Here is a 19787-nt window from a genome sequence, read left to right on the forward strand (position 1 = left end):
CCCAGATATTCTCATTGCAGGCAGATTCTTTACAATCTGAGTCACCAGGGAAGCCCAAAAGACTGATTAGAGCTGGGTTCTAATTCTGGTACTGTATCTACCTAGTGTGTAAAACTGGTATATTACTCAGTATCTCTAAGCCTTCTTTTCTTCATCTGTAAAACAGGGTTCTTAATAGTACTTCACAACCGTACCAGGATTGTTGTGAATGTGAAGACATAAAATGTACTTAGTGAAGTACATGGCACAGAGTAAAGGCTCATAAAATGTTAGCCGGTGTTACATAAATTGATATAGTATATAGTAAGTGCTTTTAACAGAACTATGGGCAAAGTACCATGGGAAAAGTGAGGGAGCACTGATTAAATTAGGTGAAGCAAGGAATGTTTCAGTGAGGAGAAAAGTCTTAAATGAATTTCCCAGGCAAAAGGGGAAAAGCATATGTAAATACATGAAATCAACAAAGGGTCTGACATTTTTGTTGGGGCATGAACAACCAAGTGGCTCAGAACATAAGGTTTGGGAGAGGGAAGGGTTGAAAGTAACAGTGAGAACTGAGGTCAGGCTGATCTCTGGAAGACTGAGTCATCTAAGGGATTTAGACTTAATTCTATAGGAAAAAAAGAGAGCCAAAAGGAGTGCTTAAACAGTAGAGTAACATGATCAGATTTGTTTTACAGGAAACTAATTCTGCTGGCAGTGTGGATCAAAGAGTGGAACCTGGGAGAACAGCTATAATGGTCCAGGTAAGAGATAAAGCCCTGGATTGTAGCAGTGGAAATGAAAGGAATGGCCAGATTCCAAAGACATTTCTGAGATTAAGTGGACAGGATATGGTAAATGAGTAGACACTGAAAGAGATAAGAGAATGAAAAGTGATCACAGCTTCTAACTCAGGAGATGACATATTTATTAAACAATGACCTGATGTCAAGTATGTAGACCATCAAAGGAGTGATTTTCTCAGGAAAATGGTAATTCTGTTTTGGGCATATATTATCATTGTCAATATCTGTCTTCTCCCATGCATTGCTCGTTGGCATGAATTATCCACGGCAACTTTATATTTTTAGTGCCTAACACATTTTTGACATTTAATAACTGCTTGTTGGCTGAACCAAATATAAACTAGTGTGTATTTTTAATAAAATACTGTATGTGCACAATTTCACAAAAATTTCGTCTCACTTTCTCACAGTTAAATCTTTTCATCCGAGTTTTAGACTCTAATGATTTTGAAGATCAGAATGTCACCCCAAAACATGCCCCTTTGCCTAAGGATTATTTTGAGCTGAAGGGAACTGAGAAGAAAGAGAGACAAGAAAAAACATCTGCCCTCCTCCTTTCTATCTGAAAGCAGAGCATAAAATGCCCTTTGTGAAGCTGTCTCCCCCTCACCTCTCCCTTACCAGGAAGGAGAGAATCAATCTTATCTGGCTAAACAGAATCTTAGTAAATAACCGTTACCTTCCATTAGTTTCCTCAACAGATTTACCTTCTCACAATTTACTGCCCCTAAAAGACTAAGCTCCTTTTTCTTTATCTTGTCACTTTTCTGCTAACTTCTTGCTCTTTGTTAAAATGATACATAAGTTCCTGTGTATAACAGCTTTTTGGGGTCTTCATTCTTTCCCTAGGAAGGCCTCTATATGCATACATAATAAACTGTCTCTCCTCTTAATCTGTCTTTTGTCAGATTATTTCATAGATCCCAGCCACAGAATGTAAGATGGTATAGGAAACTTTTTCCTCCCCTACAATCTATTCTCAAAAATTCTAAGCAGAAATTAAATTCTATAACACCCATTTTGGTATTCCACTAATCAAGCACACCAAACACAAAGAGATTTATCCATTTATCCATTGGATAGAATTTTTAAGTAATATGACCTGTGAGTAAGAAAGAAAAAGTAATAGAGTGTTTCTAACTGAGTTAAAAAGGTAACTAATGGATGTTGATGCCATTAAAGATGGCTCAAAAGAGCAGAAGCAGGGTTGTGGGTAGATAATAATAAAAAACATTTTCAAGAATGATCATTAATATCTAACCAGCTGCTCAAGTCAGACACATGGGAATCATCCTATGCTACTCATTTTTTCCCCAGGTAGTGAGTTATCAATTCTTTCTTTTATATTTCTCAAATTCAGCTCCTCTTTAAGGTGTCTAGACTCATTGCTATCATAATCTACCATAATTGAAGTACTCATTTCTTTATGAAGTTGAGAGCCTCTTAAACAGTCTCCCTGTCTCTAGCCTGGAACCTCCATCCAATCTGTCTTTTACACTGCTACCAGAATGCTCTTTCCAAAACAAAAATCTAAACATTTTAACTCGGCTTCTGATCTAAACCCCTCAAAGTTCATCCTTCCCCAGTACCCTGAGGATAAAGTTTATGTCTTGGTTTAACCTGTCTACCTTTCCCACAACTCCCACACATGCAGCCTTTGGTCCAGCCAGGTAGTATCTTTAAAATGCCATGCTGTTTCAGCCTCCACACTTTTGCACTTGCTATCTGCTCTGATACTCCCCTTCCTTCCTTGTCTTACATAATTGACTCCTCATTCAAAAGCCTCCAGGGAGCTTTTCCTGACACCCTGATTCATAAGGCTAACTTGTATATTTGTGTCGTATCTTCGATAGAGTATTACCATCAAATATTATAACTGCAGGCATATCTATTTCACTAGTCAGCAAGGTCCCTGAGGCCAGAAAATAAGTCTCCTTTGATTCTGCAGAATCTAGCAGTATGTGGAACATGTAACAGACACTCAAAAAACATTTGTTGAGGGAGTATAGTTAATTGATGTGCTTAAAGAACATGTAGGTGGAGAGAGCCTTTATATATTGTTATGTGAAAAGGGTAGCATGCACAATAAGATTTCATTGTTGTTTAAAAAACATAAAGCTCTTGAAAGAAAACGAATTTTGGAGCCAAAGCCAGTTCAGGACTGGAGGTAGTGAGTGAATATCTTAAATGAGAATGGACAAAGGACAAAACTCAAAGAGAAACAGCAATACTTAAGGGGGTGGAAGAGGAAGAGACAGCAGGGGTACAGGCAGGGAACAAGGAAGAGCAGAACCATGGAAAGCTGAGGGGGAGCACGTTCAGAGTGGGGAAAACTAGTGTCAAATACTACAGAGTGAATGGAATCCCAGCAAAATACTACTGAGCAGGTGAACATTTTAGGTTCTCTTTGTTGACATCACCTTTGCCTCACTCAATACATAAGCACCACAGGGGACAGCTTAGAATAATATTTTGCATTCTGCTTTTTAGGTTTAAAATTGGTTATATTTAACTTTCCAGCTCTGAGACCAAATGAAAATCATTAAGATATTTTAAACTACCTGACACTGGGATAAAACATTTACTAAACCAAGAAGATGGAAAAATTAAGATATTTCAGTATCTTTTTTTCTTTTCTTAGTTACTTCTTATTCAGGTATTCGTTACTTTTATTATTTTAAAAATATCTAGGGACTTCCCTGGTGGGCCAGTGTCTAAGACACTGTGCTTCCACTGCAGGGGGAACAGGTTCAATCCCTGGTCAGGGAACTAAGATCTCACATGCTGTGTGGTGTGGGCAAAAAATAGGAAAAAATTTTTAAATAAAATATCTCACGTGAATTTGAGGGGAGGGAATTTTTTTTGTTTAGATTTACAATAGTATGGTAGCTTGAGTAATATTAGTTACTGTCTGACAACCTTTAACCATCACAATTTTTCATTTACTAATTCTAACAGAAGGAATTCTCATTTCTAATGCATCCAATTTTAAGTGCTTTCATGAATCTGTAATATCTGATAAACAATAAGGTACTTTATGGTAAAAGAAAAATCATAGCATGTAACAATAGTAACCATAAAATAATGAACATACCCCTGTATCTGTATCAGATTTTGATGAATTTAGACTTTCCTGAGAAGGTGATGGGGACACACGTCCTAAAATGACATAATAATTGTAAAAAGGCACGTATGTATATACAACTGTATACACACACACACAGAGAAAACATCAATCACAAATAATAATACAGTAACACCTAATTAAAAGTCATAGAATGTATCATTCTAGAAAAATGTATTTTTCTAAACAAGCGAAGCATTAACTCTTAGGCACCAAAATATTTGTTCTTATTATTTTTATATAGACTCTTTATAAATTGGCTTAACCACATCTCCAATTTAATAAAATATTGTTATATCCTCATTATTCATTGTGAAGACATTCTTGTCAATCAGAACAATTAGCAACATGAACAATAAAAGGGCAAAAAGTGTCTGGGCTGGGTTAAATCTCAATGGCCACTGAAAATAGTCTTTCTGCTCTAGGCAGGGCAATAAAGGAAATGTATAATAGACATAACTTTACTTTCTGTCAACTCATTATCATCTCAAATTATGTTATTAGAACATATTGCAAACAACCTCATGGGGCTGCTAAAGTATATGGGCCCCGCTGGCCAGTTTAGTGGCTCTCCCTAGATTTCTATGTTCCTCAAACTACTACTTCAACTATATTCTATACTCCTGCCCATGGTCACCTCTATTCTTCTTTCTCCCATATCTTAACTTCATGTATTCAGCCTTGGATGATTGGATAGCAAGAGGTTTGTGGTGAAAATGTACTGCAGTTAAATAATAATGACAATAATTACAAGAAAAGAATCCTATAAACTTAAAGCTCCTAAAACATCAATTCTAAACACTTTGCTGATAGCACAATACAGAAATATTTTACATAGTTGTAATCGTGTGTACACACATCATATTCTGGGGTCTCTCTTTTCCATTTAACCTAGTTTCATATACTCTTTGACGTACTGACAAATAACATTTACTTTCCAAGGCTTTTGTTTCCTTAATCATTCTTTACTTATTAGATGTATGTATTATTCTCATTCTTTTTCTAGATTAATCACACATTTCATTTTAACCTAGGATAGAACTGAAAGTTACCAGGGGAACCAAACAACCTTGTCCTCAATAGTTCATGAATTTAACTCTGCAGTATACCTGATAAGAGATAAAGTCAAAAACTTTGTGGTAGTTTTTTTCACTGGGTTTAAATGCTTTTTGCTGATGACTTCTGTCTTACTTTTAGGTTTGTGGCTTTTATGGAAAGTAGTGGTTGCTGCAAATGATTGCCAGATAAGAGGGCATTATTACACCCAAAATGTAAAAATGCCAGATGTCTCCAGATTTTTTAAACTCCACCAATAAAGGAAAAATACCTTCTGTATTGTATTTCATTCGCATATTGTTGAAATAGTCAAAAGCATTTTTTAAAGCCCATATTCTCACTACATTGTCTTGTCCAGCAGAGGCAAGTAATCTGCCACAGTGAGAAAATTTCATGGTCCACACAGCTCCCTGTGAAAACAAAGGAAGGTTCAAAGTTGAAAAGCTGAGACATTATTTTTCAGCCAAAAATAAATACTTATAAGTTGGATGCCAAATTGTACATACAGTAAAGTCCCTGCATATGAACAAATTCCATTCCAAAAGTGCCTTCATAAATCCAATTTGTTCTTAACTCCAACAAAGTTAGCTTAGGTACCCAACTAACACAATCAGCTATATAGTACTGTAATAGACTTATGATACTTTCCAAACAAATAATACACAACATAAAAAATTAAGACAACATTTTTAATCTAACAGCACAGTACCTTGAAAAGTACAGTAGTACCAGCTACATCACCACTGCTTTTATACTTGCTTCCAGACATCCTGGAAGGATACTGTACTACTGTACTCTATACAGTAAAGTACACAAAAGCACAACCACTTGTAGAGGATGCACACATGTGACCATGTATGCCAGACACGTGAACTAACTTACGTGATTGGACATGTGAACTCTGGTTCGCATCTTTGAAAGTTCGCAGGTTGAAGGTTTATATGTAGGGGACTTATTGTATACCAAAATAACGCTCACATTACTAGAACCACTTAAAGCTAACAGTCCAGTGGTGCTATAATACCACAAAAGGGGCTTTCGAAGACAGGGGAAAGACAGCTGAGCTGCAGTTTGCTATAATGTAAACTAACAACTTCAAGACCCATATATTGTCCACATATTAATGAAAATGGGAGATCTGAGGTAGCCAGAAATCTTCACTGCAAAAGTACAAATCCTAGTTTGTGGTCTTAGTCTCCTAGCTGAACATGACAGCAAGTAGGATAGGAGGGGGCACAGCCCTGAGAATAGCAATAACAACTCCTGAGAAGGGCTGAGGGAAGAAAAAGGTGCACCTTAGCAGTAACCCTCACAGCACAGGGCATTTGGAAATGTTGCAATGGTGTGGTCTCATTCTGTTTTTCTCCCCAGAAAAAAAAGTTTTGTAACATACTGCTAAAATTCCCAGACAGATAGTACTGAAAAGAATGGGGAGGTATGTGGGGGAAAGCAATAAAGAATGTGAATCCTTAAATTGGAAACGCCAAATCCCAAATAATCTTATAACCACTATTAAACTGATAACATACATCTATGCAGATCAAAAAGATCATCCAAGTTAGAGCTAACAGTTTATTTACTGGAATATTCATTTCCACAAAATTCCCACAAAAACGTTAAGAAATTTGTCATTTGGAGCTTATTGCCATGAGATTTTAACTTAAAACTGGAAATACTGACAGAGACTCAATACAGTACAAGGAAATTCATCAGATTTCTTAAGGAACTTACTATAAACAACTCAAGCTTTTTAAAAACTTTTATTTTATTGAAGTGTAACTGATTTACAATGTTAATTTCTGCCATATAGCACAGTGATTCAGTTGTAAATGTAATACATATTCTTTTTCATACTCTTTTCCATTATAGTTTATCACAGGATATTGAATATAGTTCCCTATGCTCTACTACTCAAACGTTTTATGTGTAGATTATAAGCACCAAATAAATTCAAATCTGGTTGCCACCTGATATGTATAAGCCAACTTTTAGATTTAAAAATATAAATAGATAAGTAGATCCCCTGGTCAAAGACCCACGGCATCACTTATCCAGCTCGAGTTTATTACACTCTTCCTTGTGTTTCTAGCATTTTCAGGGGGTAACTGTGATGTACTTTGTGAACTTGACATCTACTTTGGTACATTTTAAGACAACCTGTACCTCTACCTCTCTCTTTGCTCTTTCACTTCACAAAATATACTGAGCTTCTGAAACATTTGTATAAATTATTTAAAATATACCAAGGAACATTTTAAACATTGTTCAAAGTGACAGATCACCCTTAATTGCTTTTAAGTTTGGTACCTTTCTTTGGTAAAAGGAAGTTTACATAGCTTTCTTAATGATACAGGCCTAGAGTTTACTTATAAGTCACTTCTTGAACAACAATTCAGAGACAGACTCTGCATTACTTATTCATTAAATCATATTAATATCAATTCACTCTTCATGGCTCTGGCTAGCAAAACTATATACATAAGAAGACATCAGCTTTATAGAAGCCAAATTATTTCTCTCAATGAAAACAGAATCAATCCTAAAAAATGAAAAGGTTGCTTACCATATGTTCACCACTAAGATCTTGTACCACTTTGATCTGATCAAAATCGTAAGGTCCTTTGAAGCCATGTGCTGCTTTGAATTTAACTGGTCTTGTGTACGGCATTCCTTCATCATCACTTGATGAAGGATCATCTTGATCAGTATGAAAAACTGAATAGAAAAGCAATAGAAAGCATCACTAGCTAATGTAGATATTGCTACAATCATATTTTCATATCTACTGCTTACCAAGAAGATTCATTAATTGGAAAAAGCAAAATCTGTCTACTACTAAATAGCATATTGGTTTAGCAGCATGGAGTCTGGTAGTACCAGACTGCCTGGGTCCAAATTCCGCTCTGTCATTTATTATCTATGTGACTATGGGCAAGGTATTCGACCTTTCTGTGCCTCAGTTTTCCATCTATAAAATGGGATAATAATGGTATCCCCACTGTACTCAGTCATGGGGGTTTCCCTGGTGGCTCAGTGGTAAAGAACCCGCCTGCAATGCAGGAGACATGGGTTCAACCCCTGGGTCGAGAAGATCCCTTGGAGAAGGAAATGGCAACACACTGAAGTATTCTTGCCTGGGAAAACCCATGGACAGAGGAGCCTGGTGGGCTAGAGTCCACAGAGTCACAAAGAGTCAGATATGACATTGTGACTAAACAACAACAATAATGGTACTTACTTGATAGACTTTTTAAGAGGAGTAAATGAGTTCATACAGGTGAAAGTGCTGAGAACAGTGTTTGGCACAGAATAAATACTATATAAGTGCTTACTAAATAAAACAAATGAATACAGCTATAATAAGGGCACAGGAAGTTAAGGTACAGAAATTCAGAAAATTTACCTAATTTTGAGAATATTTATAAACACTAGTCTTACAAAACTAATTTACGACTGATTATTGAACAATCAACTCTTCCAAGTTGTCACAGTCGCAAAATATGTACAAATTCATGTTTAAGATAAATAAATTTTTCTTTCCACTCATAAAATTGATAGTGAGAGTAACATGATTTATTGAAATGCTAAGATAAAAACTATAAAGATTTACTACTTTCAATAAAACAGAATGTTTCTTATAAACCTCAGGCTAAACTTAAATGACTACAAATCAATTAAATATTCAGTTGAAGGGTTCTATTTCCCTTACCTTCATCTCTAACACTTTTAACTTTATTTACAGCACGTTCACCATATTCCTCAGCAAGGTGCTTCGCTCTCTTTACTGATTTTCCTAGGAACTTCTTTAGTTGAGTCCTTACCAAAAATGTAAAAAAAAAAAAAAAAACCAACCCAGATTACTTCTTATTAACTCAACTAACTGTAAAAGTTCAACAATTCACAGATAATCTCATGAGCTGTAACTGGTAAAGTCTATCATTTTGAAATAACTCCTTTTTTATATAAATAGTAGGTGTTTAACTCCCCAAATCCCTTGTTCTATGGAACAAATATACTCAAATCAATATGGCTACAAAGGAAATATAGGCAGTTCTCCCCAATGACAGTATCATATCCTCTACAGCATTATGTCACTAGAGGAAAACATAGGTATAACACTCATTGGCATAAATTGCAGCACTATCTTTTTGGATCTAACTCCTGGAGTAATGAAAATAAAAACAAAAAAATGGGATCTAATTAAACTTAAAAGCATTTGCACAGCAAAGGAAATCACAAACAAAAGACAACCCACAGAATGGGAGAAAATATTTGCAAATGAAGTGACCAGCAAGGGACTAATCTCCAAAATATAAAAAACAGCTCCTGACAGCTGAATATCAAAAAAACCCCCAAAACAATACAATCCAATTAAAAATTAGCAGAAGATCTAAAGAGATATTTCTCCAAAGAAGACATATAGATGGCAAAAAAGCAGACAGCAAGATGCTTCAACATTACTAATTACTAGAGAAATGCAAATCAAAACTACAATGAGGCATCACCTCACACCAGCCAGAATGGTCATCATCAGAAAGTCTACAAACAATAAATGCTGGAGAGGGTAGAGCAAAAAGGGAAACCTCCCACATGTTGGTGGGAATTTAAATTGGTAAAACCACTATGGAGAACAGTATGGAGACTCCTTAAAAAAATAAAAAAAGAACTACCATGTGGTCCAGCAATCCCACTCCTCTGGGCATATATCTGGAGAAAAGCACACTTTGAAAAGATACATGCATCCCCAATGTACATTACTCACAACAGCCAAGACAGGGAAGCAACCTAAATGTCCATCAACAAAGGAATGAATAAAGAAGATGAGGTACATATATACAATGGAATATTACTCAGCCATAAAAAGAATGAAATAATGAGATTTGTAGCAACATGGACGGACCTAGAGGTTATCATACATAAGTGAAGTAAGTCAGACAAACACAAATATCGTATGTTATCACTTACATGTGGAATCTAAAAAAACGATACAAATGAACTTATTTACAAAACAGAAACATACTCACAGATTTCGAAAACAAACTTACAGTTACCAAAGGGGAAAGGTGGAGGGGGGAGATAAATTAGGAGTTTGGGATTGACATATACATACTACTATATATAAAATAGATAATCAACAAGGATCTACTGTATAGCACAGGAAACCCTATTCAATATTCTCTAATAACTTATATGGGAAAAGAATCTGAAAAAGAATGAATATATGCACATGCATAACTGAATCACTTTGCTGTACACCAGTCAAGCTAACATGATATTGAAAGTCAACTATACTCCAATATAAAATAAAAATTAAATAAAGTTATTATAAAATAGTGGCTATATCCCCCATGCTGTACAATATATTCTTGTAGCTTATTTTATACATAGCAGTGTGTATCTCTTAATTCCCTGCCCCTATCTTGCCTCTCCCTTCTTCCCTCTCCCCACTGGTAACCACTAGTTTATACCTGTGATACAGAGGTTAAATAAATATAGAGATTAAAAACAGATAAACCATTTTAAAAACCACAATAAGGTCTCTGCTATTTATAACTGAAGTTATATTTTTCTGGTTAACTATAGGTTTACTACTACTATAAGCAAGAAAGCAGATATTTTAGCCAGTTTGTATGAGACCATCTCTAAAATACATACATTTGTGCCTTCTTCAATGGTACTTAATGCTTAATAAGTTTCTTTAATAAATAGGGTCAGTTACCATCTTTACTATTCTTTAATACACCTGATGCTGGGAGGGATTGGGGGCAGGAGGAGAAGGGGACGACAGAGGATGAGACGGCTGGATGGAATCACCGACTCGATGGACATGAGTTTGAGTAAACTCCGGGAGTTGGTGATGGACAGAGAGGCCTGGCATACTGCGATTCATGGGGTCGCAAAGAGTCAAGACACGACTGAGCAACTGAATTGAACTGAACTGAACTGAATACACCAAGGCTTCTCAAATGATTGCAAGTGGGCCATAATAATGGTTCCCCTCTCAGCCTTCAAGACAACAGGGTAGGGCCCAGAGAAGCCAGAGCCCTGGGTCAGTCTCTTCTGACCATCAGCTGCCTCATCAGCTTACCCCAGGATTCAGTGCAAATAATACCATGTTCTGAACATCATGATGTGAGAAGAAGTTGAAAGCACTGCCATGTGGAATGGCTGAGCAATATATGAGTCCTTTTTATCATTTTCCTGATTCTTCTCTTGCAATCAGAATATTCTCTGACATTCGTATGTGCTAACTTATATCTGTCATGGTTTGATGCTTCTATTTTGCTCTGAGATATAACATCAGATGACCAGACTTTTTAAAAATTATGTAAAAAGTAAGTATAAAGGTTTTCAATAAACCTGAGGAGCTTTTCTTTTTAAAAAATAATGAGCTTTACTGCATGGAGCACTCTTTCCTAGATGTCTATACGCCTCCTGAATAATTCTAATTATACGGTCCTTAATAATTGCCACTGCTAGACAGCCAGGGTCCAGATGGCTGAGGTGTTATCATATACCTCCACTGTGGGCATACCTTTTCTAAAAAAATCTCAGTGTTTTCTTTGCTATACTTTCCACATGAGGAAAAGATCAGACTTGAGTGGAGAACTCGCTTTGGCCTTATACTAAATTATTGCCAATTAAAGGACTTCCAGATGTACAAGCTAGATTAAGAAAAGGCAAAGGAACCAGAGATCAAATTGCCAAGATCCACTGGATCATAGAAAAAGCAAAGGAATTCCAGAAAAACATCTATTTCTGACTCATTGATGACACTAAAGCCTTAGACTGTGTATCACAACAAATTGTGGAAAATTCTTAAAGAGATGGGAATACCAAACCACCTTACCTGTCTCCTGAGAAACCTACATGCAGGTCAAATGCAACAGTTAGAACTGGACATGGAATAAAGGACAGTTCAAAATTGGGAAATGAGTATGGCAAGGCTGTATATTATCACCCTGCTTAATTAACTTGCATGCAGAGTACATCATGAAAAATGCCTGCCAATCTGGATGAATCACAAGCTGGAATCAAAATTGCGAGGAGAAATATCAATAGTCTCAGGTATGCAGATGACACCACCCTCATGGCAGAAAGTGAGGAAGAACTAAAGAGTCTCTTTATGAAGGTGAAAGAGGAGAGTGAAAAAGCTGGCTTTAAACTCAACATTCATAAAACGAAGATCACAGCATCCAGTCCCACCACTTCATGACAAACAGATGGGGAAGCAATGGAAACAATGACAGACTTTATTTTCTTGGGCTCCAAAAATCACTGCAGACAGTGACTGCAGCCATCAAATTAAAAGATGCTTGCTCCTTGGAAGAAAAGCTGTGACAAACATAGACAGCATATTCAAAAGCAGAGATATCACTTTGCTGACAAAGGTCCATATAGTCACAGCTATGGTTTTTCCAGTAGTCATGTATGGATGTGAGACTTGGATCATAAAGAAAGCTCAGTGCCAAAGAACTGATGCTTTCCAACTGTGGTGCTAGAGAAGACTCTTGAGAGTCCCTCGGACAGCAAGGAGATCAAACCAGTCAATCCTAAAGGAAATCAGTCCTGAATATTTATTGGAAGGACTGATGCCAAAGCTGAAGCCACCAACTAATTTGAAAAGACCCTGATGCTGGGAATGACTGAGGGCAGGAGAAGGGTGTGACAGAGGATGAGATGGTTGGATGGCATCATTGTCTCAATGGATGTGAATCTGAGCAAACTCTGGGAGATAGTGAAGGACAGGGAAGCCTGGCATGTTGCAGTCCATGGGGTCGCAAAGAGTCAGACACAACTGAGTGACTCAACAACAAGGGACTTGTGTATAATCAAGGAAATCCTACATGTCTACCACTGTGCTAGATTTTTATACAGGGAAAAAGAATGGTATGATCAAAATCCTTTTGGAACATATTGTTGTTGTTCAGTCATTCAGTCACGTCTGACTCTTTGTGACCCCACGGACTGCAGCATGCCAGGCTTCCCTGTCTTTCACCATCTCCTGGATGGAGCCTGCTTAATCTCATGCCCACTGAGTAGGTGAAGCCATCCAAACATCTCATCCTCTGTCGTCCCTTTCTCCTGCCTTCAATCTTTCCCAGCATCAGGGTCTCTTCAAATAAGTCAATTCTTCTCATCAGGTGGCCAAAGTACTGCAGCTTCAGCATTAGTCCTTTCAATGAATATTCAGGTTTGATCTCCCTGCAGTCCAAAGAACTCTCAAGAATCTTCTTCAACACCACAGTTCCAAAGTATCAGTTCTTATGGTCTAGTTGTTTAACATGTATTTATTTTTTAAATCAGAAAACAATTTAAGATAATATAAATAGCAAATATATGGTATATAGACTATGGCTGTCATTGAAATTGAGAACAGGAAAATCTTTACTATGAACTGGAGTAGTCAGGAAGAGTCTCATGTAGTTGAGTTTAGAAAGACAAATAGGATTTGGAGCAATGCTGTGAAATGGAAAAAGCAACTTCAAGAACAATCATGTTCTTCTACCAACACTTCTGGTACCTATCTACCATTAGAAAAATAATACAAGCATGAAGCAAAACGTTATTGATCATTTACTGTATGTCAGATGCTATAAAAATGACCAAGATAGCCTCAAGGAACTCATAATCCATTGCCTAAGGGCAGGGAGTGGTGGTGGACAAACAAACTGGCCAGAGCATAGATTTAAAACAGTATGACAGTTCTCATATATAAAATACACACACACACACACACACACACACACACACATAGTAATAGAAGCCTGAAATGAAGAAATTGGATGTAACTCACGTTTTCTGTTTTAACCGTCCACCATCAGTATCTGTTTGTTGAGACTGTAACTTCTCTTCATCGTCTGACTGTGCTGCATCATTACTACAAGAAGAAGTCATTTTATTTTATTTTATTTTTTAAGGGTAACAGAGTTTTATTTTATTTTTTTTTTAATTTATTTTTTTTTAATTATTTTTTTTTTTATTTTTCAGGGGGTTTTGTCATACATTGATGTGAATCAGCCATAGAGTTACACGTATTCCCCATCCTGGTCTCCCATCCCACCTCCCTCTCCACCCGATTCCTCTGGATCTTCCCAGCCCAACAGGCCCGAGCACTTGACTCATGCCTCCCACCTGGGCTGGTGGTCTGTTTCACCACAGATAATATACATGCTGTTCTTTCGAAACATCCCACCCTCCCCTTCTCCCACAGAGTTCAAAAGTCTGTTCTGTACTTCTGCGTCTCTTCTTCTGCCCTGCATATAGGGCCATCGTTACCATCTTTCTAAGTTCCGTATATATGTGTTAGTATACTGTAATGATCTTTATCTTTCTGGCTCACCTCACTCTGTGTAAGAAGAAGTCATTTTAAAAGAAGCCATTTCTCAAAACTTCTCAAAACTCTCTATGTATACTTACTATACAATTAACTAATCAGTGTTAAGAAAAAAAATGTTTACATGCTTTATGTAGGTTTAATTTAAAAGACCCTGAGAATTAAAAGACTTGAAAGATGGTACAATGCATAAAACATAAACAAATGCAATTCAGGAATTTATGAAAAAACTAACACAAAAAAGGTATTGTGCTGGGTAAAACATGCTGCGCAGAAATGACAAATTAACTTGTAAATATCTTCCTCCTTACTTATCAGGCACATCATGTGAAAGCTTTGGTTTCACAGAAATTACTTCTTGGGTCTACATATTTCTCACAGTAAAGACAATCATTTCACTCTAAAGACACTGTCTGACCCTAAAAAGACAATACAATTATTTATAAAATTTCTGATCTTTAAAGCAAGGTTTCAGAAGACCAGGTATTTATCCCACATGGCTTTTTAGCCTCTTATGTTTTAATATTCTCTCTAGAATAATAAAAATCATTTTAAAAGAAGACAAACCAAATATTATGATATTTAAGACACATCATGGAATCCAGTCCCACCACTTCATGGCAAATAGATGGGGAAAAAGTGGAAACAGTGGCTGACTTTATTTTTGGGGGCTCCAAAATCACTGCAGATGGTGATTGCAGCCATGAAATTAAAAGATGCTTACTCCTTGGAAGGAAAGTTATGACCAACCTAGATAGCATATTAAAAAGTAGAGACATTACTTTGCCAACAAAGGTCCGTCTAGTCAAGGGTATGGTTTTTCCAGTGGTCATGTATGGATGTGAGAGTTGGACTATAAAGAAAGCTGAGCACCAAAGAATTGATGCTTTTGAACTGTGGTGTTGGAGAAGACACTTGGGAGTCCCCTGGACTGCAAGGAGATTCAACCAGTCCATCCTAAAGGAGATCAGTCCCGAGTATTCATTGTAAGGACTGATGTTGAAGCTGAAACTCCAATACTTTGGCCACCTCATGCGAAGAGCTGGCTCATTTGAAAAGACCCTGATGCGAAACCATGACAAGCCAATCGTCTAACCCCACCCACTGGGTAAAACCTCCACAATAAAAAGGAACCACAGACCTCCAGAATACAGAAAGCCCACTCCAGACACAGCAATCTAAACAAGATGAAAAGGCAAAGAAATACCCAACAGGTAAAGGAACATGAAAAAAGCCCACCAAGTCAAACAAAAGAGGAGGAGATAGGGAATCCACCTGAAAAAGAATTTAGAATAATGATAATAAAAATGATCCAAAATCTTGAAAGCAAAATGGAGTTACAGATAAATAGCCTGGAGACAAAGATTGAAAAGATGCAAGAAATGTTTAATAAAGACCTAGAAGAAATAAAAAAGAGTCAATTAAAAATGAATAATGCAATGAATGAGATCAAAAACACTCTGGAGGGAACCAAGAGTAGAATAACGGAGACAGAAGATAGGATAAGTGAGGTAGAAGATAGAATGGTGGAAATAAATGAAGCAGAGAGGAAAAAAGAAAAAAGGATCAAAAGAAATGAGGACAACCTCAGGGACCTCTGGGACAATGTGAAACGCCCCAATATTCGAATCATAGGAGTCCCAGAAGTAGAAGACAAAAAGAAAGGCCATGAGAAAATACTCGAGGAGATAATAGCTGAAAACTTCCCTAAAATGGGGAAGGAAATAGCCACCCAAGTCCAAGAAACCCAGAGAGTCCCAAACAGGATAAACCCAAGGCGAAACACCCCAAGACACATATTAATCAAATTAACAAAGATCAAACACAAAGAACAAATACTAAAAGCAGCAAGGGAGAAACAACAAATAACACACAAAGGGATTCCTATAAGGATAACAGCTGATCTATCAATAGAAACCCTCCAGGCCAGAAAGGAATGGCAGGACATACTGAAAGTAATGAAAGAGAATAACCTACAACTGAGATTACTGTACCCAGCAAGGATCTCATTCAGATATGAAGGAGAATTCAAAAGCTTTACAGACAAGCAAAAGCTGAGAGAATTCAGCACCACCAAACCAGCTCTTCAACAAATGCTAAAGGATCTTCTCTAGACAGGAAATGCAGAAAGGCTGTATAAACGTGAACCCAAAACAACAAAGTAAATGGCAACGGGTCCACACCTATGAATAATTACGTTAAACATAAATGGGTTCAATGCCCCAACCAAAAGACAAAGATTGGCTGAATGGATACAAAAACAAGACCCCTATATATGCTGTCTACAAGAGACCCACCTCAAAACAAGAGACACACACAGACTAAAAGTGAAGGGCTGGAAAAAAATATTTCACACAAACGGAGACCAAAAGAAAGCAGGAGTCGCATAAAGTAGACTTTCAAATAAAGGATGTGAAAAGAGACAAAGAAGGACACTACATAATGATCAAAGGATCAATCCAAGAAGAAGAAAGAGACAAAGAAGGACACTACATAATGATCAAAGGATCAATCCAAGAAGAAGATATAACAATTATAAATATATATGCACCCAACATAGGAGCACCGCAATATGTACAGCAAACGCTAACGAGTATGAAAGAGGAAATTAATAGTAACACAATAATAGTGGGAGACTTTAATACCCCACTCACAACTATGGATAGATCAACTAAACAGAAAATCAAAAAGGAAACACAAACCTTAAATGATACAATGGACCAGCTAGACCTAATTGATATCTATAGGACATTTCACCCCAAAACAACCAACTTCACCTTTTTCTCAAGTGCACACGGAACCTTCTCCAGAATAGATCACATCCTGGGCCATAAATCTGGTCTGGGAAAATTCCAAAAAACTGAAATCATTCCAGTCATCTTTTCTGACCACAGTGCAGTAAGATTAGATCTCAATTACAGGAAAAAAATTGTTAAAAATTCAAACATATGGAGGCTAAATAACACGCTTCTGAATAACCAACAAATCATAGAAGAAATCAAAAAAGAAATCAAAATATGCATAGAAACGAATGAAAATGAAAACACAACAACCCCAAACCTATGGGACACTGTAAAAGCAGTGCTAAGGGGAAGGTTCATAGCATTACAGGCTTACATCAAGAAACAAGAAAAAAGCCAAATAAATAACCTAACTCTACACCTAAAGCAAGTAGAGAAGGAAGAAATGAAGAACCCCAGGGTTAGCAGAAGGAAAGAAATCTTAAAAATTAGGGCAGAAATAAATGCAAAAGAAACTAAAGAGACCATAGCAAAAATCAACAAAGCTAAGAGCTGGTTTTTTGAAAAAATAAACAAAATTGACAAACCATTAGCAAGACTCATTAAAAAACAAAGAGAGAAGAACCAAATTAACAAAATAAGAAATGAAAATGGAGAGATCACAACAGACAACACTGAAATCCAAAGGATCATAAGAGACTACTACCAGCAGCTCTATGCCAATAAAATGGACAACTTGGATGAAATGGACAAATTCTTAGAAAAGTATAACTTTCCAAAACTGAACCAGGAAGAAATAGAAGATCTTAACAGAACCATCACAAGCAAGGAAATCGAAACTGTAATCAAAAATCTTCCAGCAAACAAAAGCCCAGGACCAGATGGCTTCACAGCTGAATTCTACCAAAAATTTAGAGAAGAGCTAACACCTATCTTACTCAAACTCTTCCAGAAAATTGCAGATGAAGGTAAACTTCCAAACTCATTCTATGAGGCCACCATCACCCTAATTCCAAAATCAGACAAAGATGCCACAAAAAAAGAAAACTACAGGCCAATATCACTGATGAACATAGATGCAAAAATCCTTAACAAAATTCTAGCAAACAGAATCCAACAACATATTAAAAAAATCATACACCATGACCAAGTGAGCTTTATCCCAGGAATGCAAGGATTCTTTAATATCCGCAAATCAATCAACGTAATACACCACATTAACAAATTGAAAGATAAAAACCATATGATTATCTCAATAGATGCAGAGAAAGCCTTTGACAAAATTCAACACTCATTTACGATTAAAACTCTCCAGAAAGCAGGAATAGAAGGGACATACCTCAACATAATAGAAGCTATATATGACAAACCCACAGCAAGCATCACCCTCAATGGTGAAAAATTGAAACCATTTCCTCTGAAATCAGGAACAAGACAAGGATGCCCACTCTCACCACTACTATTCAACATAGTTTTGGAAGTTTTGGCCACAGCAATCAGAGCAGAAAAAGACGTAAAAGGAATCCAGATAGGAAAAGAAGAAGTGAAACTCTCGCTGTTTGCAGATGACATGATCCTCTACATAGAAAACCCTAAAGACTCTTCCAGAAAATTACTAGAGCTAATCAATGAATATAGCAAAGTTGCAGGATATAAAATTAACACACAGAAATCCCTTGCATTCCTATATACTAACAATGATAACACAGAAAGAGAAATTAAGGAAACAATACCATTCACCACTGCAACAAAAAGAATAAAATACTTAGGAGTATATCTACCTAAAGAAACAAAAGACCTATACACAGAAAACTATAAAACATTGATGAAAGAAATCAGAGGACACAAACAGATGGAGAAACATACCATGTTCATGGATTGGAAGAATCAATATTGTCAAAATGGCTATTCTACCCAAAGCAATCTATAGATTCAATGCAATCCCTATCAAGTTACCAACGGTATTTTTCACAGAACTAGAACAAATAATTTCACAATTTGTATGGAAATACAAAAAACCTCGAATAGCCAAAGTAATCTTGAGAAAGAAGAATGGAACTGGAGGAATCAACCTGCCTGATTTCAGACTCTACTACAAAGCCACAGTCATCAAGACAGTATGGTACTGGCACAAAGACAGAAATATAGATCAATGGAACAGAATAGAAAGCCCAGAGATAAATCCACGAACCTATGGACACCTTATCTTTGACAAAGGAGGCAAGGATATACAATGGAAAAAAGACAATCTCTTTAACAAGTGGTGCTGGGAAAACTGGTCAACCACTTGTAAAAGAATGAAACTAGAACACTTTCTAACACCATACACAAAAATAAACTCAAAATGGATTAAAGATCTAAATGTAAGACCAGAAACTATAAAACTCCTAGAGGAGAACATAGGCAAAACACTCTCCGACATAAATCACAGCAAGATCTTCTATGACCCACCTCCCAGAATATTGGAAGTAAAAGCAAAAATAAACAAATGGGACCTAATGAAAATTAAAAGCTTTTGCACAACAAAGGAAACTATAAGTAAGGTGAAAAGACAGCCCTCAGATTGGGAGAAAATAATAGCAAATGAGGAAACAGACAAAGGATTAATCTCAAAAATATACAAGCAACTCCTGAAGCTCAATTCCAGAAAAATAAATGATCCAATCAAAAAATGGGCCAAAGAACTAAACAGACATTTCTCCAAAGAAGACATACAGATGGCTAACAAACACATGAAAAGA

General features: G+C 36.6%; 1 protein-coding gene across 1 annotated transcript in view; it reads right to left on the reverse strand.

Moving 5' to 3' along the window:
- Positions 1 to 19787, reverse strand: part of WDR44 (WD repeat domain 44) — a 93619-nt gene that overhangs the window by 23681 nt on the left and 50151 nt on the right. The window contains exons 8-12 of the mRNA XM_065914925.1: positions 13766 to 13849; positions 8678 to 8784; positions 7532 to 7683; positions 5240 to 5378; positions 3883 to 3947 (exon numbers count right to left, since the gene is read on the reverse strand). Of these exons, the coding sequence (XP_065770997.1) occupies positions 3883 to 3947; positions 5240 to 5378; positions 7532 to 7683; positions 8678 to 8784; positions 13766 to 13849 (547 nt within the window). The remainder of the gene's footprint in view (positions 1 to 3882; positions 3948 to 5239; positions 5379 to 7531; positions 7684 to 8677; positions 8785 to 13765; positions 13850 to 19787) is intronic.

The sequence above is a fragment of the Muntiacus reevesi genome, chromosome X (assembly GCF_963930625.1).
Source record: "Muntiacus reevesi chromosome X, mMunRee1.1, whole genome shotgun sequence".
NCBI lineage: Eukaryota > Metazoa > Chordata > Mammalia > Artiodactyla > Cervidae > Muntiacus > Muntiacus reevesi.